At 42.7% G+C, this 20959-nt stretch overlaps 1 protein-coding gene across 3 annotated transcripts in view; it reads left to right on the top strand.

Annotated features, from left to right (window-relative positions):
- The first annotated feature begins 5249 nt into the window (after window positions 1-5249).
- epha3 (eph receptor A3) overlaps window positions 5250-20959 on the top strand; it is a 120801-nt gene continuing 105091 nt past the window's right edge. For all 3 annotated transcript variants that reach the window (XM_071907262.2, XM_071907261.2, XM_071907263.2), the window contains exons 1-2: window positions 5250-5377; window positions 15291-15355. In XM_071907262.2, the coding sequence (XP_071763363.2) occupies window positions 5284-5377; window positions 15291-15355 (159 nt within the window). In that variant the 5' untranslated portion in view covers window positions 5250-5283. The remainder of the gene's footprint in view (window positions 5378-15290; window positions 15356-20959) is intronic.

The following is a 20959-nucleotide window of genomic DNA, read 5'->3' as shown; positions in this document are numbered from 1 at the left end:
CAGTAAATCAACCCTCACCAGGCCGGTTCACTCCCTCTGCAGACTGCTGGCTTTTAGGGCCTTTGGTTTCCTCCAGGTAGGCTCACTGTTGTGACATTTTTAATAGCAATAGTGATTCATCCTATATCCAGTTCATGAAAGCTTTTACATTTGCTGTTCTGAACACCCGGTGTCTGGTAGCTCTTTTCAGCTCTTCTCATGTCTGGTTTATTTGGAATAAATAGAAGAACTGGGTTGTTAGCATGAGCAGTGATAGCCACCAGGGCTGAACAGACAAAGAAAAGAGCGCCACCTACAGAAACTCAAACTTCAGAAAAATCAACAGAGAATCCAAGAAAAAAGACGTCACAGTCCCGCCCACACTGTTTGATTGACAGGTGATCTCTGAGGAGTGCAGTGCAGAAACACCGCAGCAATGAGCGTTTAGCTGGAGACAAAATCAAAAACACAAGGAACTTGAGGATGACCACTTTAAGGTTGATACCATTATTCCAAAGAGAGGGCAGAGAGTGCTTCTATTGGGTTTCTGTGCTGCGAGGCTTGTGTTGAAGGTGCTATCTGGATTGGGGTTGTTGCTTTCATTGAAAAAGGCGACATTCCCAGCATTCTTCATGCAAAAAATGAAAAAGCCTTTATTACATGGCTAGTTCAAAAGAGCAGCCTAAAACCAACTCCAAAGCTTTGGCCTTCATCAGGGAGTAGCACACCAAACTGCATAAACTGCTGATACAGATATTTTTTGACTCAAACTGTCGATTTTGTGCTAATGTTCAGTATTTTTAAATTTGACCATTTTCATGTATTTGTCAGGGTGGAAAAGCCTCTGAAACAGCATTCAGACCATCATGGGACACTAAAACTCTCCACTGAAAGCCAGACTAATTAAATTCTTTTAGCAGCTGCTTAAGTTTCACTGCAGGTTTTACAGAGCTGTGGAGTAAAAACGGGAGGAACCTCCATTATATCAGTTTTGCACACTGACTGGCCGATATCCCACTTGTAATAAACGGCCAATATCGGCCCGGCGATTTATCGGTCTAACCCTACTTCCATGCTGCTTTACACTCCCCCCTGCTCCCTGCCGGCCCCCTCCCACTGCACAAGCAATATGATGGGACATGTCAGCGGCTGGGCGTGGAGAGGGAGAGAGAGAGGGAGGGAGAGAGAGAGAGAGAGAGAGAGAGAGAGAGAGAGAGAGAGAGAGAGAGAGAGTAGTGGGAAGGAGGCCCAGCTCCATCTCATAGGATCCTGTTGTGAGTCGTGGCGGGCCGGTCCTATCAGAGCAGACACTCAGTTCCCTGTCTGAGGCTTGGATGGAGAATTAGCCAGAGAGCCACCTCCTGGCCCTGCTACACCGGCCCCAAAATCCACTTGAATATAGGTGCAAATATGGGAAGTTTATTTGTGTAAAACAATTTAAACAGACTCATGACACATCCTTTGTAAGATAAAATTAAAATGCTCCTCGTGCTTTGCTGGAATTTATATGTATTTCAAGTTCTATTCTTCTGCCTGACGCTAACTTGCAAACTTTCACTAGAAATGAGTTGGGAGTGCATGAAACACATAGTGAATGTAATAGATAATGCTCTTTGCAGGCACTGAGCACTGCTTTTTAGTCTATTTAACAATATTAAATGCCTTACTAGGAGCAGATAAGTAATGTTGTCTGTGCTACTGGTATACCCAGTATGTGTCAGGCGATAGTTTCTGGATTCAACTGCTTCCAATAGGCCTAAATAATAAATAACTCAGTGAACTGAATGATAATATAGGGGTGTCAATTTGCTAAACCCTAAGCTATAGCAAAGTCCCTGCATCTAATAGCATTTTCCACCAAACTTCCGAAAACCCACATACATACACTACATTTCTGGGAACAAGAGGAGCAGTGCTGACAGATGACTGACAAGATATTATTATTTTGATAAAGTGAACGTAATAGGTAAAACCTTTTTGCAGACACAGAAAAACACCTCTTTTAGCGTGTTTGACAGTGTCACTGCCTTACTACTGCATGAGCGCACGAGTAGCACTGTCAATGCTGCAGCGCACGGCGTATATGTCAAAAAATAACGCTGCGCTAATGAGTACAATGACCAGGCCATTGCAATTTGCTGCATTTTTACAAGCCCCCACGGTGCTGTAAAGAAAATAAAAGGAGGAGGGAAAAGGGCGAGGAGCGGTGGTGTTGGCACTGGTAGGAAAACCTCCCTGGTATGATGTTTGGTGTGGGGGGATAGTGTTACATGCCAGCGGCCTGCCCGGCTTCTTCTTCTTCTTCTCCTCTACGCTGCGAGTATGGAGGAATGTGCCGCCCGAGAACCGCAGGGAGGAAGAGGGTACTGAGAGCGAGCCGTAAACACAGCCAGCCTATCTATTTGTATATTACTGTGTAAAAAAGCCCAGGCCTCGGCGGCTTCAAAGCCGATCCTGAACGACATCTGTTGTGTTGCGTTTCTGGAGCGTTGCAGCCATGTCAGGACACATCATGCCTTACAATTGCGGCTCTAAATCAATATTTCCCCCCCACACCCCCCCGTCTCATACTGGATTGTTCCACTGGCGACAGTTCAAGAATGGACAAAACGCTTATTGAGGAGAGAGGGGGAAAGTTGGAGTGGATAGACAGGAGGGAGTCGTAGCACTTTTCCAATTCACTACAATAAGAAACAGATTTAAAACAATTAGTCCGAGCTATTGACTACAAACACACTGACAAACACTCACAGCCGACCGAATGAAATGTATTACTACTGACTGCAGGATTCTCTATCAGTGTCTTTCACATGCACTTCCATTATGGGCCACAGCATAATCATATGCAATAATTCTCAATCATAAAGGCTAGTAATTCATGATAATTGGTCTCTCTTGTCGTTTGGATAAAATTACATATAACAAATGAATCAATTAAATTAAGTACAGCATTTCTGGGTGTAGCTGCTATTATTCCCATCTCCCAACATCTTTTCAATTCTTTCAATTTTCCATAAATATTGAGTATTTTGAAATCAAATACACAAATTCGTCCACTAAAACCAAGGCGTCATACGTGCAAACTCCAAGCCCAGAAAAAGGACGAGCGGCCTTCGAATTGATTGTGAGCCGTGGGGCCCCCGCGTATTAATCTCTTTCACTGTGTAATAAGTGAATTAGTGGGATGTAGCGGATGATGTATGACGAAGACTGGCATGTCTAAAACCTGCTGTAAATCCACATGCCACAGCCACTTAATAATGTGGCCAGAGACCCCCCAGCATCATTCTTCACTGTAGCCATTGACAACCTGAACATCATAAATCTCTCGGAGTGAGAATGTGCTCTGATTTTGCTGTTAAGTCATTTATTATGAAAATATCTACAGTAAATGCATTGTAAAAAACTGCCCAGCTAAATAATAATAAGAAGACCAAATAATAAAATGATAAAAAAAAGGCTGATTTTTCTGTGCAGTAGCATGTGAAAACAATGTTCCATATGAGTAGCAATTTTTCAAAATGCAGTATGTAATTTGCATAGGCACACACACATTTCCCCCAAATGAAACAGTATTTTCCAGCCTGGTGTATTGCTTTGTGTAATCATTCTCCTAAAAAAAAGTTAATTTCGACGAGAGCATAATCCAAAGCTCTGGGCCAATTTCCCCCTCTGCTGTGTGAGCATTAGTTGAACGGAGTGTCATGACTGTGACTTCTGCTACCACCCTCTTTTTTTTTTTTTAAGATGTGGAAATGTACCAATATTTAATTATACTTAGTAAACTAGTTTTTAAGTACACAAAAAAAGTTTTTTAAGTAGCTTAAAACAAGTTTTTTCTTCTTTTTTTTCACGCAGGAAATCCTCTTTGATGTAGGCCGTGTTTATCTGCAGTGCTTCAATTTCGAGTCAGACGGCGTTCAGGAATCAGGATCAGGGCAAAACGGATCAAATATTATCATCTGATGAACGATTACATTTCTCATTTCTGCCCTTCAGAGTGTGGCTGCGCTGTTGTGGGCCTCTGTCTGTGTGTCGCGTCCCCTAGCGTTCCCCATACATCACCTCCCCTCCTGACCTCCACCCTCCACCCTCTCCACCCCCCCGCCACAACAGCTGGCTTCTCAGCGAGGGCCCTGACGTCACATGGCCACCCCGGCCTGTCAGATCTCTTATTGTGGTGTCAGGGGCCCCTAACGGCCCTCACATATAGAAATACACACAGTAGAACCGAGGAGAAGCACACCACATGTCCCTCCCAGACGTTGATGCAGTGATAAATAAAACTAAGACATTCAGTCAGTGATCGTCATAAGGCAAACAACCAGCAATATCAACAAAAAATTGATATTAAAAAGCATTAATTTGTTCTTTTTTCCCTATAAAGAACGTAATTTACATCAGTTTGATACTACTTACTATGACATGCACCATTAAAATTAGATTAAAAACCTGGATTAAAAAACAAAATAAATCCCTATCGGCTGTTTAAAAATCTAGATTAAAAACAAGAAGTCCCTATTGGCTGTTCCAACATCTACATTAAAAACAAGAGGAGCTCATTGGCTGTTCAGTGGGCTAGATTAGATTCACTCTGACTTGTTTGGGATAGGCCTGTAGACTCTGGATTCAGCTGCTTCCAGTGGGCCAAATAAAGAATACTGCTCAGTGTACTGAATGATAACAGGCCAAGCAGTTTTCTGTTCATCATCAGTGTGTTGATTCACTAAAGCCTAAGCAATGGCAAAGTCCCTGCATCTAATATAATTTACCACCAAAACTTCCAAACACACTTGTATAAACAGACTAAATACTGGGGGACAAAGTGGAGCAATGACTGATGACTGACAATATATTATTATATGGTCAGTGTGATAAATTATTAGATGTAGGTCACCACACTGTCAGCTCAGAGGGAACATTGCTGCTGAATGTTCCCTGATGCGACTTCCAAATAGATTTCTGAGGATTTTTGCTTGATCTTTGCTCCCTATAATGATAAAAACTACAAGAACAATTTTGGTCTCACTTAGGCTATGAGATACGGAGAGGAGCTTATCTTGTCATACCCAGCAGACGCCCATGGTAATGTATCTAAAATGACCTCTGGTGAACTTGAGCGCTGCGCGTTCTGCTGTCAGACTCTGTAGGACCCAGCGGAAAACTCCTCCAACCAGAGAGAGAGAGAGAGAGAGGGAAAGGGGGGAGAGGGAGAGAGAGAGAGAGAGAGAAAGCGGACCGGAGAGAAGACGCTCTCAGATCAGTCAGTGGCTTCATGGAGTTATGTACCTCTGAACCGCCGCCATGGATTGCAATCCGCGATCACTCCTTTTTATTTTATCTCTTTTTCTGACCTGCGTTCTTTCAGCGTTTACCATCACCTATCCCTCCAATGAAGGTAAGCGGGAGCTGTCCGGCTGTGTGTGCATGTGAGTGTGAGTGTGTGTGTGTGTGTGTGTGTGTGTGTGTGTGTGTGCGTGTATGTGTGTGTGTGTGTGTGTGGGGGGGGGGGGGCTCTGAATTGGTGCGCTATGGCTCATATCGGGGCCACTGCTGTGCGCTCGCCGCGGAACCGTCCAGATCATAATAATAATAATACTAAGATGATGATCCAAGGCGCAGTAAAGGTGACGCCGTGGATCGCCGTGGCCCGGGATCACCCTGTTACTAATGTTAGATATTAAAAAGCTGCCAAACTTGAAAAATAGATCCACAACACGCAGACAGTGTAGCCTCATTCCGGACCATCTCGCGAACAGCAGGTTAATTCTTGTTTATTTGGGGTTGAATGAGTGGTGCGACGGCGAGACAGCCTCTAAAGCGCCATCACGGAGTTATTACCGGGCGATCAGACGCGAAGAAACTCCGGTGCTGGTGTTTTAGTGGGGGGTCGCGTTGACCAGTTTACGGTTTATGTGAACCCATGCGGGCTCGATGCCCCGGATAGGTTACATACACAAAGATTTAAAGGCAATAAACGGATGATACGCACGATCGCACGGTGCGTAAAAACGCGGATGGCCGTTTTTTTTATGGTTGTATCCGGACTAAACCTCGACCAGTCGACCCATACTGTGGTTTGGCCAGGTGATCTTGTAAAATGTCCATGTTAACAAGTCATTTAGTGTCATATCTAGGCTTAAAAATCGGATTTTTACATGAAGCGATTGAAAAATGCAGCCGATGTGGATGAGATCATTCCACGTGTTTCCAATGCAGTTTCACTTGTTTCGGGAATTCTAGTGACAGGATCTTGAAACGAGGCAGAACAAGGCAGACCGCTCCATCTAGAAAATGACACGATTCAAGACAATAGTTGGAACGTTGGAAACAAGAGGAACGATCTCTCTCCGGTGGAAGGTTTTCTTCGCTTGCTGGAAAAATAAGATCTTTCGCCTCGGCGCTACATTACATGACTTGTGAAGATGGATATTTTTTGCAGTGTGAGCGGAGGCAAAGAAAAAGGCATTTGGCTACAGCGCACAGAGAAAGGCGCGTGCTGGATGCGCTGTGAGCCTCTCAATCCCTCTGATTTAGATACATGTCGGCCTATTAAAACTGCGTTCAGAGAAATAAATACATTTTAATGTAGATTTTTATCACATTGGCTGGAGAGGCTGGATTTCTGTTCTGGGACCACGAGTAGAAGCTATGGTTATTTTGTAAAAAATAAATAAATAAATAAAAAAGAGGAAAAAAAAGAAAGAAAAATACTTCCCTATGGATACTGTACAGGTCCATAGACTTTCTCAATAGCTGCTTCACGTGGGTCACCGAGGTAGAGGCTACTACAACTACTACTAACACACACACACACACACACACACACACACACACACACACACACACACACACACACACAGTTTAAGGCAGCTTATGCATAGTGATCTAAACCTTAACACCAATTAAGTAATTCACTAAATCTGAGTAAGCCTACAGTAGACCTGCACACCCGTAATTAGAGGTTTACAGACATTTTAATGGACGTTTGAATGACAAAGGACTGAATGTAAAGTATTTGGTATTGGGTTTTTTAAAACAGGGATATACAATTTGTAATCAAAGTTCATCAGATCTTGGTATTTAACTACTTTTCAACCCATAATTTCATGGGGGAAAAAAAACAAATTTAAAAGAATGTTATGCAAAGTCATGACTTAGACTGATGTTGAAGGACGAGCTTTGTTTGGACAGTTCAAGTTATATAGGCCACGCCGAAAAGGTCAGTCCTAATGTAACAGTCCAAGAGAAAGTTGCCTCAGAATATACTGGGTACTGTGATCCAAATACAACAGAGATGACGTGCTCGCGCTCTTCCCCGTTCCCCCGTTGTAATTATCAGTAGCCTAATAAAATTAACAACCACAACACTAAAACGCCCGTAAGACTTGTTTGATTTTCGACCTCACAGATGATATTTGCTTATAAATATACATTTGCAAAAAAAAAAAAGTTGCTTTGAAAAGTTGAAATGTAAAATATGGTTTCGTCCCACGAACGAATTTAGTCATTTAAGATAACGAGATAGGTGTTCCTTCAGTATAATGTTGCATTCAATACGACCTTGTTTGCAACCCGTTTGGCCTCTTTTTGCGCCAAGTCTCGTTTCAGGCAAAGAGCAGGACTGCACTGCACTGTGCCTGGCTTTTCGAAATGGAAAAAAAGTTTATTATATTCAGTGAAATTCTGTGATAGATTATTAACAATTGAGTCAAGGTCAAGTACTGTAAGGGCTGCTTGCTCAGACATGGATTAAGCCTGGTACTAGACTAATATTTCATTTTCAATGGAGATCTCCATTGGTGCAAAGTTTTTAGGTTTAATCCATGTCCGAGCAACCAGACCCAAGTGCACCTTGTGAATTGCTTTTGCCTTTGAATCTGACAACCTCTTCTCATTATAGTGTTACTCAGGATTCAGTATTCAATAGTTCATTGCCATATCAACCAAAGTTGATGGGCGTTATTAGCCTTAGCGTGCTCGGGGTTGACACAGGACAACACCATACAATATCTATGTAGGACATATAGGCATACTCACCATATGCACAAGAATCGAATGTGTGTGTGTCTGTTTGTGTGTGTATGTGTATGTGAGTGTGTGAGTGAGTGAGAGAGAGAGAGAGAGAGAGAGAGAGAGATACAGAGAAAACGATAGAAAGGGAATGTGTGTGTGTGTGTGTGTGTGTGTGTGTGTGTGTGTGTGTGTGTGTGCGTGCGTGTGTGTGTGATAGAGAGAAAGAGTGTGAGAGCGAGAAAGAAAGAAAAAGCGAGAGCGAGTGTGTAGACTATGTATGTGCGTAAGAGAGAAAGAGAGAGAGCAATAAATCCACCAACCAGTCTTACAAGTTAGCTGGTATAAGTGCCAAAAGTGACAAGCGTCAAAATAAAAACCAAACCAATCAATACATGAGTAAATTCACCTTCCCAACACATAAATCTGCCAGAGAGTGTCAGTGTCGAGCCGCTCTCTCTCTATTCTATAGAAATCCATTTAGGCTGCTATTGTACATATGCACCAACCACGGGGCCAACACACTTTGAACTTGAAGAGAGTTGTATTCTGGTGATATATACATGATACATATGTATTTTTTTCTCGGGCATATTTTAAAACCAAGCGCAAGAGCATCGCCCTCCATTCTAATTTCAATTTCCAGCTACATTTAAAAGAGAACAGACTCATTTATTATCCTTACGAGAAGAATTAGCCTATAGTAATCCTTCGATAAATTCTCGACGGATACTATATAAAATATTACAGCAAATCTTAAGTCTCAATCAGGATAGCACTGTAGTGTTAGTAGTAACATAGCAGATAAAACTACCATAAAGTAACACAAGGCCATAAATTCACAGTTGAGTACCACAAACACTGTAAGTCCCTATAGGAATATTGTAGGAACAAATCATGATTTCTCATAGGGGAATAAAGAAATAAGGACCCAATGGCCTATGTGATTATTTATATGGTTGCCTCGTAAAATAGCTTATTCGATATAGTTTCATGTGCCTGCATGTCAGCAAACTTTGACTCAGACAGCACCGATTCTGGGATTGAGTAACTGACAGTGTATATTTGGTAAAAGTCACTTTTTTTTTACAGTGTAAATGGTAGAGACATGCAATTTTTCAATGGATAAAATAACAAAAATGATGAACCATATAACTTAGCCTACTTTGTTAATAATTTTCTTATTTAAGTGGTTATTTGTTTCGGTTGTCATATGACAGTGTGTTTAAGTGACTGAAGAATAAAGAAAGTTGGGTTGGATTTCACTTCCAGGCCGATAGCCTATAAAAATATAAGTGCGCAGTTCTTATAACCAGCAATGATTTAGATTATGGAAATGCATGTGATATTCAGTGTTAACATTAACAATTTAAAAATAATAAAAAATAAATAAAAATAAAAAACAATAATAATGTGGCATTTTTTAGTGAAACAGGCATATTAATTGACAGATTATATGAAATAAAGTTATGAACAAAGTAGGAAGTTCTGTTAACGGCCTTATAACCTTATAGCCAACATTTTATGTAACTCTATGGGACTTATACGAGGCTTAATGCAATAAATAAATACATAACATAAGCTAATAAAAAAATAACTCATAAAAATCCTGCATGCAAAATAAAAACCCTCAGCTTTGAACAGAACAATGGAAAACTTGTGTTATTATTTGATTATTTTTTTCCCTCTCCTATTTATAAGGAATGTCGGACCTTTACTCTTTTAATCTTCTATCCCATCTCGGCACCATGCCTAGACCAACAATCTTCATTTTTTAAGAAGTAAATTCATTTTGCGGCTTCCATTTAGTTCTAATGTTCTTGGATAAAAAAAACTTTGGGGAAAATTGGGAAATTCCCATTTGAGATCTCATTTTTGAGGTGCGGGGTAACTTCGGACAGATGTTAGGGCATTAACTTGACTGGAAAGTGTCGTTTTTCCATAGTTGAAAAATCAAGTTCAAGCCTGTTTTTACTGTAGTGCCGAATGCCCCTTGTGTGGTGCGATGGTGGCCCGCTGCAGGGCGCCGGGAAGCCTCGGTATTTTTAGCCGGCGGTAGGGAGGCCTGGCCCGGGGAGCCTGGCGCTGCAGCCCCGCTGGGACGGATGGGTGTTTGTGAGCGATGGTACCTTTCAGAGGTGCTGGAAATGTGCACACACGCCCCTCCTTTAAAAATAGCCCCCTTTCTTTCTCTCTATGTTTCTGTGTGTGTGTGTGTGTGTGTGTGTGTGTGTGTATGTGTGTGTGTGTGTGTAGACAAAAGATTGAGCTGCAGATGGAGATGCACGTTGAGTGGCATCCTCAATTTAACAGAATGTGTTTTGGGGCTTCATAGAGGAAAAAAAGTGTGTTTGTGTGTGTGTGTGTGTGTGTGTGTGTGTGTGGAGGTGCGACTACAGTGTTGTATATATGCATGTATGTGAATGTATGGAGCTATTTACAGTATGTATTCACAGACATCACAACAAGGACAGGGATAGGAAGAGCGGTGTGAAAAAGGAAAGAAAGAAAGAAAGAAAGAAAGAAAGAAAAGGAGGAATGGGGGGCGGAGAGGTTGGGCCAGCAGCAGCAACATCAGACAGAGCGACTCTGCGCTTGAATAATTCATAATGGGAGGTGAACACTTCACCCTTTAACACAGACACAAGTCGCCTTGCTTTGCCTGCACTGCGGCCGCCAACCTTACAACACAAAGCAGGCTGCAAGACAAACAAAGCCCCCTCACTCTGTCCAGTACATGGGAAACATTAGGGGAATATGTGTCTATTCTATTCTATTCTATTCTATTCTATTCTGTCTTGTGGAGCTCTGTGGGTCGTTCATAGCTCTAACAGCATTTGGATGAAAGCTGAAAGCCTCCATAAAAAACATCTATTCTATTCTATTCTATTCTATTACATTACATTACGTTCTATTACATTACATTACGTTCTATTACATTACATTACGTTCTATTACATTACATAGTGATGTTCTATTCTATTCTATTCTATTCCGTTCTATTCTGTTCTGTTCTGTTTCATTCTATTCCATGCTACAGTGCTGTTTTATTCTATTCTGTTCTGCTCGGTTCTATTCTACTTTTCCAGTACAATAGTGACCCTTTGTTGAGATACTCTGCTGATTGGGCTATTAGTTGATTCTAGCCCAGTGTCTCTGACTCACAGCATCTTCTTCCACCCATTCAACATTTTGATCATTTCTGTGGCTGAGGATTAAACTTCTGTATGCATCCTGTTTCCTATATAATATGTTACTGCGAGTGGAAATCCGATTGTAATAAAGGAATACACCAAGTTTTTGGGATATTGTCCTGTTGGTTAACTTACCTGCTAAGTGATGAGAACATAGACACTAAAATCATCCATGTGTTCCCGGTAGATCTTTGCTCCGGTGCTCCATGCTAACACTTTAGCATACACTATGTTGACTGATAGTAGGCTACTAGTATTATGAGAACTTGTAGCAGCTCTAAAGCTAAATAGTGAGTAATCTTAAATGTGATATGTGGGTAAGTCTGGCAGCTTTGTGTAAATTTGTAAAATTCACTCAAAATATGACAAAAACAACCTACTGTTTTGAACTAGCAGGGACTACTTTCCCTGTTTCCATAGGAAGTGAAGGTGGTGGGTGATGGGAGAGTGTGCGCTGCTAAAAATCACTGCGCAGCGGATGAATACATGGTTGCTCACCTGAAATAGTTCCCAAAATAAACCTAGCTACATCAGCTATATTGAGCTAATGATATTTTTTTCTTTTTTTAAAATTATGAATCTACAGGACATATAATAAAAAACAACTTTTACGACTAAAATGTCAGTCTTCTCACTTTGGATTATGCTAGCCGGCTATCACTCAGCATAGTGTATGCTAAAGTGTTAGCATGGAGCAGCCAACGATCTACCGGGGACACATGGATGATTTTGGTGTCTACATTCTCATCATCTAACAGGGAAGTTCACCAATGGTCCAACCTCCCAAAACCTCTATGTACACCTTTAGGGTTATGATGCAAACTTACAGGACATTTGCCAGTCCCGCTATTCTGGTTGCCTGTGATGAGGTGTCCTCTCCTAGTCCTTCTTCCCAGCTGCTGTCTGTGGGTCGGTGTGTGTGTGTGTGTGTGTGTGTGTGTGTGTGTGTGATGGCGGCCTAGGTTTGTGTTATATATTGATTCACCTGTTTTTACCATCGTGATGTTTTGCTCCCTCTCAGACAGGCTGGCTCAGTTTGCTATTAATACTCCCAGTTCCCGTTTAGAGTCACTCCCTGTTAGGGCAGGGGCTGCATGCTTGGCTGACGCTAGCTAGCTAACCGTGTGTGTGTGTGTGTGTGTGTGTGTGAGTGAGGAGTGAGAGAGAATGTGAGCAAATGTGTGTCTATGCTCATGTTTTGTGAATGCTTGTGTCGCTTTGAGTGTGAGTGCGCATGTGTGGGTGTGTGTGCATCTGCTTTGGTGTGCATCTGTAAGAGTGTGTATGCATATATCTGTGTGTGTGTGTGTGTGTGTGTGTGAGAGAGTGGGGATGTCTGCAAATGTGTTTCGATACTGTAGTTCCATGCATCTGCATACATCTGTGCACAAAATCCATGTTTATATGCATATATCTGTGTGTGTACGTGTGTGTGTGTGTGTGTGTGTGTGTGTGGTGTGGATGAGTAAGCGAGTGAGAATATCAGCAAATGTGTTTAGATATTCCAGTTTCGTGCATGGGTGTGTGTGCATCTTTTGGTGTGACTCTTTCTCAGTTTGTGTGTGCAAATATGTGTATGTACGCCTATATCTGTGTGTGTGTGTGTGTGTGTGTGTGTGTGTGTGTGTGTATGTGTGCTGATTCCCCCAGCCCAGTGCAGCTGGAGGGCGCTTTTCTCCCTCATGCGATATGAGAGCCGTCTAATTTTCTGCTCTCAAATTCCCCCGCTCGGCTCAATTTGAGTGGTGGGCTCGGCTCGTTGAGAAATGTAAATTGGAAGCAATGGGCCTGGATGCTGAGCTGCTATTATCTGACATGAACAGATAGCTTTATTAGACTCTAATAGGAATCTGTCTACTGCCACTCAGCCGGCTGATCGGCCTGGCACGGCTACAACTCAGGTGAGCCTCAATTTAGTGGCTTTTTGAGCCTGGAATTCGATAATAAGTCTCCGAGTGTGTGTGTGTGCGCGCGCGTGTGTCTTTTCCCCTCTCTCCTTCCCTTTCAGTCTCTTTGTTGCCGTATCGGCTGATTGCTATCGCCCTTGCCTGGATAAAACAGCGATTTCCATCTCAACCTTTATTCCATTGTGAGGCAAAAATTAGTTCACGGCGTGGCAAAACGCGCGCTTTTTGTCCGCGGGATTTTGGTTTCCGCTCCGTGCGAACGGGGCCGGATTGTGCGAGACTGGAATAGAGTTTTCACAGCTTTACAGCCATGCCTCGTAACCCACAAACACACTCTTTGACTGTCTAACGGAGATGTGTGCGCTCTTGTTTACTGTGGCTCTGAATGGAGGAATCTGGGGAGAATATTTCCCCCATATTTTCACAGTGAATAGAGTTACAGCTGCAGGGCCTATATCTCTGTCTGCACTGCTGTGTGTGTGTGTGTGCGTTGGGTGTGTGTGTGCACTTGTTTGTGTGTGTGTGTGTGTGTGTGTGTGTGTACCCTGCTTTGCTCTCAGCAGGACGAGGAGAAAGAGGCTGAGTCAGTTGCAGGCTCCAACTTTAAGGGAGAGAGAGAGAGTAGGGACAGTGGGATTTTATTGCTCTCTATCCATTTTCATTAGCTGATTATATTCATTCCCTTGCTTTTTTTTTTGTCACGCATGTCGCTGAGCACGCATCTTTTTAATCGCTGCGACATACAAATTGATGTGTTTTTTTGCTGCATGATTGCCAAATAAAAATGTGGCACATATTCCGTCGGTATGAATTCATTATTGTGAAATCATTTGAAGGATTTCACTCTGAAAAGCTAATTTGGAAAAAGCTGTTTTAGAAAAAAAGGTTCATTATTTATTTATTATGCTCAATATTTCAGAAATGCAGATGATTACAAAAATATACAAAAATGACAATATTTCATGAATAAATTGCTAATTATTTGAATACTAGTAATAATAGTGAGTTTTTAGTAAGTTTTACAAGTGGAATGAAACTCTTGTCCTTATGTGCTTTTCCATAAAATCTGCAGAAATGAAGTTGGAGTGTTGTTCAGGATTGTTTTATTATTGGTAACACTTCAGCCCACTAGAGCTCTGTCTGCCATGCTTCCTTTTCACACTTATTTGTCTAGTGAAATATAGCACTCTTCATTCACACCGCACTCTGCCATCCGATTAGTTTTTCTCAGCTCTTTGTGAGAAAGAGAGAATAAAAACATTGAATAAGAAACAAACTTGAAACTTCAAACATCGCCGACTTATTTCCATGCTTAGTTTTATTGTAGGCCTACATAAGTGGACAGTCAGTGATGAATTAACTCCAGTTTTGTTTTAAAGTGAAAGTATTCATAGTCTTCTATTGTCATTATTATTATTATTTCTTATTCCCCTACAGTCCATAAAATGCTAAACCATTTGTATATGCCTTTCTTACACCTGATGTTAACATGCTTCTTGCATACAATATCCGTAATACAGTTACCTGACATTAAAATGCATCTCGGGTATACACATTCAGATTTTCCCTTGCTAAAATGCAGATTTCTGTGGATGTCACCTCTTCTTGCAACATTTACATCCTTGGCTCAGCTGTCCCCATCCACCAGTATCCTGCCAATCCATTTTTGACAAGGATGTTACTATTCGAGCTGCATGAGGCCTGATTTGAATGCGCTTTCTTTTGATGCAGTCAGTATATGTGGATTGGAGATGCATTGCGTTTACACCTGGATTTGACGTCGTTTTTGCTCTATCTGGCTACAATCCGATCACCCAGGACGCATGCTGATGCCAGGCAGAAAAGTCGAGCATAGATTCAAAAACACACGGGTCTTGGAAAATAAGCTCTTATTCTTGAAACGTCGACTTTTCTACAAAGTTTGAGATCTCTCCTGGATATCTGAGCTGTGCCCAGCCAACCTCTGCTTTGATGCTCTACACACAGGACAAGACAGCCAGCCACTGTGTGTGTGTGTTTGTGTGTGAATGTGTGTGTGTGTGTGGCAGCTGGGTAAATAGAGTCGCGATCAGGGCGGGAGGTTGGTGATCTCTCCAGGGCCTCCTGTGGGATTAGATACAGGCTAATTGGGGCTAACAAGGACTAGACACTCATATATGTTCTGTTTTCCCTCTCTCTTTCTCCTCCTTCCCCACAGTCAACCTGTTGGACTCCAAAGCAAGCCAGGGGGAATTAGGGTGGATATCCTACCCGTCGCATGGGGTGAGTATATCATATCGCCATGTAACCACAGCATGCCTGAATATACGGACCGTTACATTTCGAGTAGAGAAGAAGAATGGGAAAGAGAGACGCAGCAGCATATTGGGAACCGGCTCCCAAATCAGGATTCACCACAAAGTCCTTCTACTACTAATACTAAATACTACTACTACTTCATGAGCTGAGTGCAGATTAACCCACTTTTCTTTTGAGGTTCTCGTCCATTCTGTGTGTCACGGGTTAAAGGTTAAGCATTCTGGAGCTCGCCATATGGTTGGAGACGCTTACAGGAAAATGTACTGCATTTTTGTGTGTGTTTGCGTGTTTGCGTGTGTGTTTCAGGAAAGATTACGGCATTAAGGGGTTTTAACTTACAGACACAAAACCGTGCACACAAGAAGGTCGATAAGCCCCTTATTTAGAGTATTACACCGACAGCAGCCACACACAGCATTTCACTGCTGTTGCATGAAAACATTGCAAATCCATTGTTGGAGTTTTTGTGTATTTATGCATTAATTTTTATTTAATTGACGATTCACATCACCCCGTTATCCACACACACCCTCTTTGATGCAGGACATTTTTCCAAAGGTTTCCCACTGGAAGGAGAGCGACATGCAATCACAAATATTGGAGAAGCTAAACAATGAAATTATCAAATCAAAGAGTGTGTCTGGATTTGGGTTCATTTCATTCAAAACCCATTCTGTAATTTCAAAAATTCCACGCCGATCACTTTGAAAATATAGTTGTTGCTTGTCTACAATGCTAACATATTTTTTCCTACAACAGCAGCGAATTATTACATTAAAGTGTGCGGCCGAAACTCTCCATAAAACCAATAGAAAAGTCCTGGAAAGCCTCATCTATCAGTGGCTCTCAGCTACTACACTGCCTCCACTGGGCTCTCTCACTGTGTTTATTTGTCTAACTAGTTAGACTACTGGGCCTCGGGGCTAGCCCGCCGTCACACACACACACACACACACACACACACACACACACACACACATACCTCCTCCTTTTTCCTTTATTAAGTGTTAGAATTACTCCTTGGCAGTGGCTTAAGGTAATCCAGTCATTTGTTCCGTGGAGCTGCCAGACCTCGTTTCCCTCGGCCATATACAGCGCTGGCACCGTCGGAACGCTGAGGGTTTCTTCACGAGCTCGAACCACGAAAAAAAAACACACACACACACACAAAAAAAAAAGAAAACGCCTCGAGGAAAAACGGTTGGCTGTTTAACATGCATTTAGTCTGAGGACAATTGCAGGCAATTTGTACAACCTTTCAAGAAAGAGATTTATGTCGTCGGGCTGAAAAGAAGTTATTCACATGCGGGGCAAGTCGGGGAAAGTGTGTACCGATATAAGGAGGAGGAGGGGAGGGAGAGGCAGCAGGGGATATCGGAGTGTGTGTCGGAGGTTGTGTGTTTTATTTCAAGTTATCTGCTTTGAACAAGTTCAGAAAAAAGGCGCGCGGTGATACTGTTGACAAAATGATGGAGGAATGTGGGCGCCAATGTCATTCTTAAATGAGAACGCCTCTGGAGAGAGAGAGGGAGAGAGAGAGAGAGAGAGAGAGAGAGAGAGAGAGAGAGAGATATTGCTGATGATCAAGTCCTCAAGGTGAATCATCTGTAATTACTCACGTCATCCGCTGACTGCGCTCCGATAAGCAGCCTGCCCTGGGAGACCGCCGCTCACAAATGATTTCTCATAATGTGGCAGTGGTGCTGAGGCCTTACACACACACACACACACACACACATAAACACACACTCGCATTGATGGAGAGGCCGGGGCTATTGGCCTGCCGAGACATAAAGTGCTCCGGTCAGAACAAATTAAGAGCTTAGCCTCCCCCGGATGTTCACTCCGTAGCCACCGACTGGACTGATGAGTGTGTGTGTGTGTGTGTGTGCGTGTGATCCAGATTTACTGTTATCTGTCTAGGAGGCAGGCTGATTGCTGAGCGGTGTCCGGGGGGCTTAGCCCTTCACAAGACTAAAGAGTGTTAAAGATTACACTCTTGCATGCTTTGAACGCATTCTTCAGCAACAAACCAGCATCCCAGACAGTGGCTGTGCATACAGAACAGAAAGTACGTGTGCAGAGGCTGTAAAATATGTTGTAGTATTGACAGATGCATACAGATGGAGAAGTTCTATTTTTCATTCAATGCAGCAGAGGATACTGCATTGTCGCGCCGCATCCAAAAGGAACTATTTGGAAAATTCTAATCTTGTTTTCTCTTCAGCTCTCAGAAGGAGTTTTTGTTTTGCGATTTGGAAATCTAGTTCTAATTGAGAGAATACAGTCGGCTGCAGCGGTTGCACAAGTACTAAAAAGGGATAAATCCACAAGGGACTTGGGTCTCCGTCCAAGCATTTTGATGATGTATGGAATTAGAAAAGCTGAATGGAAACAGCAAATTTTGATTAAAAAAAATCCTCAGCTTTGCAAAAAATATGCTTTTATACTTGCTTGAGGAGGAAAATAAGTTTTTTATCAATGAAGAAATTATGCAATGAATAGTGATGGAACTGCATTTGCTGAGTAAATAACAGCATAAGCTTCGGTCAGTCTCACTGCACAGCAGTTGAAAAGTGGCTTTCTGATCAATTCTTGACAGACTTTCCATTTTTTGTCATTTTTTATGTAATTCTATGCTGAGGAAACCTTTTTATTCGCCTCAACCCAGCTGATGGAATCACACTGAATTTGCATTTTCTTTTTTGCAACATTTTCAAAAGATCATTGAAAATTTGCTTGACTGTTGAATGGAAACAGCTTATGACAGCTACCACTGTGCATAGACGTTTGCCACAACACAAGTCTGTTATTTTCAGTGGGACTATAACATCGGCATCAAAAGAGAAAACATGTAGAATTTTGAGCTGTGTGTGCAGCAAAACATTTTCCTTGTAACTGGTTTTTAACTGTTGGGCTTGTTCCCCTCCGATACAGTGTGAGTCTGTTAGTAACAATGACATCAACAGACGTTTTGCATCTCCATGAAGAAGCTTGACTGCTATAGAAAAAGCTCCATGTTATCAAAAAAAACAAAAAAAAAACATTGGAAGCTGGTTTTGGAGATCTTACTTTAAGGAGGGAAAATAGGATCGCCTTTCCACTGCATATACTGTCGGGAATAATGAGAAACTCTATCATGTGTTGGAAGCCACACACACACACATACGCATCTCACGTTCCCATTCTCAGGTCTGGACAGGAGGGGGTGGGGGTGGCTGGGTGTGTGTGTGTGTGTGTGTGTGTGTGTGTGGGGGGGGGGCAGTATAATGGCATGGCTCTTTATATTTTGGACGGGCTCCACCAATTCAGTTGGCCAGCTTTCCCCTCTCGGCTCTCAGAGTCCAGACTGCTGCTTCAACTTCTTTAGTCACCCTGAGGGCTCTTAAAGCCCGTATCCCCCGCCCCCCCCCCCACCCCCACCCCCCCCGCCCCGCCCGACCACCACCACCACCCCGTCCACACATTCAACCTGACCAACATAAAGCTCCCCACCCCACCACAGAAAGAGAGAGAGAGAGAGAGAGAGAGAGAGAGAGAGTGCTGAGAAAAGCCCGTCCATAAACGAGGATTAGCGGGGCAAGGCTAGGGGCTGGTGAGGAGGAGGAGGGAGGAGGAAGAGGAGGAGGTATAAAGTGTGTGTCAAGTGCGTGACAAGAAATATACCCCATAGTATAACAAATACACCCCATAATACAAGAAATATACCCCATAGTATAACAAATATACCCCATCGCATAACAAAAATACCCCATAATATAACAAATATACGCCATAGTACAAGAATATATACCCCATAGTATAATAGAATGTTGTACACATGCACTTTTTGCTGAAAAAAGACCTCAAATCAATTCTATTAAATATAGGAGCCTACAGGATAGAGAAGCGAGCTTGTTACTGGAAGGTTGCCAGTTTGAAAATGTGTTTTGGGAACGTGAATGAGTAATACACTCTCCTGCCCTTGAGCAAGGCATAAAGCAGGATTAGCGGGGCAAGGCCAGGGCCTGGTGAGGAGGAGGAGGAGGAGGAGGGAGGAAGAGGAGGAGGTATGGAGGGTGTGTTATGGTTTCCCCCTGATGAAAAGCCCTCTGACTGATACGCTGCAGTTGTCGTGGCTGCGACCCCGCGACCTCTCTGGAGCTGGAAATGTAAGCTGGCTCTGCACTTGTTGTGGACGCTCCAGTTTCCAGTGCCACCCCCTCTCCAGCTGTAGCAGGGTAGTGGACAGCCGTATGCACAGACACACACACACACACACACACACACACTCCGTCTCTACTATGATTTGTGTCTTTATAGGGCTGAACATGATGCCTCTTATTGGACACACATCTGATCAATGGCAGCTTGTGTTTCCTCCCTTGTTGACCCCCTGCCTTCAGTAAACAGTGGGGAGAGGATCACATTTAATGCACCCCATAATATAATAAATATACACCATGTTGTAACAAATATACCCTATTGAACTGTATAACAAATATACCCCCTAATATAACAAATATACCCCATAATATAACAAATATATTGAATAATACAACAAATACACCCATATAATAACAAAATATACCACATATTATAACAGATATACCCCATAGCATAACAAATAAACCCCACAATAAAACAGAATGTTGGCACATGCATTTTTTTCACTGAAAAAGGCCACAAACTTTTAAAAGATTTACAATTCATAACATTTTTTAAATATATTATCATATATTTCCCATGAAAGGGGGTGTGGTAGTAGTTTATAGATTAGAGAAGCAGGCTAATGACTGGAAGATTGCCGGTTCAAACCCACAGAAATCTACAAAATATGTATGTGGAAAGTGAATAGATAATGCTCTCCCTTCCCTCATCAACTATAGTTGTGGTGCCCTTGAGTAAAGCACTGAACCCCCAACGTTTCCAGTAGATCTGCCCAGTGTCCAACAGTAGAAGACTGTGGTTGTACTGGGCAGCTCCCAGTGTGAATGTGAAGCAGGATAATCATTAGACATCAGCTTAAACAGTGAACTTTTGGAATGGAGGACGCTCATTCTCAATACTGCTGCTTAAAATATAGCCAATCTCGGTCCCAATGCATTGTTATCCTATCCCAGTCCATTAACTCCCGCTGACCTGCGGGTCTTTGAAGCGGGTGAAGCGGCCTGCTGACTCGGTGCCTCTGGGACGTGCCTGTTGCTGTTTAGCTGTAACGTCCTGAGCGGATCCAGTTACCGCCCTCCACTTTACTGTCCCTGCAGCCGCTTCACCTACCTACAGCACAGATCAGAGCAGGCCAGGGGCAAGTTCACACCACCACCACCCCTCCACCCCTCCACCCCCGACCCCAGCTGTGACCACCGGGGGTCAGGGTCAAAGGTCACAAGGTCAGGTGGTGGGTCCTGGTGTTGTTATATATCAATTAGAGGGCGAGGGGAGAGGAGTAACGGCCCCCTGGAGAGAAACAAGGGGTTGGCTACTCAGGGACGGCCTTTTTTTTTTCAACCTTTATTTATTCAGGGAAAGTTGACATTCACACAGTTACACACATTCACACTGGGAGCTGCCCAGTATAACCACAGT

The sequence above is a fragment of the Centroberyx gerrardi genome, chromosome 10, assembly GCF_048128805.1.
Source record: "Centroberyx gerrardi isolate f3 chromosome 10, fCenGer3.hap1.cur.20231027, whole genome shotgun sequence".
NCBI classification, from domain to species: Eukaryota; Metazoa; Chordata; class Actinopteri; order Beryciformes; family Berycidae; genus Centroberyx; species Centroberyx gerrardi.
This window is presented reverse-complemented; position numbering and strand designations above follow the sequence as displayed.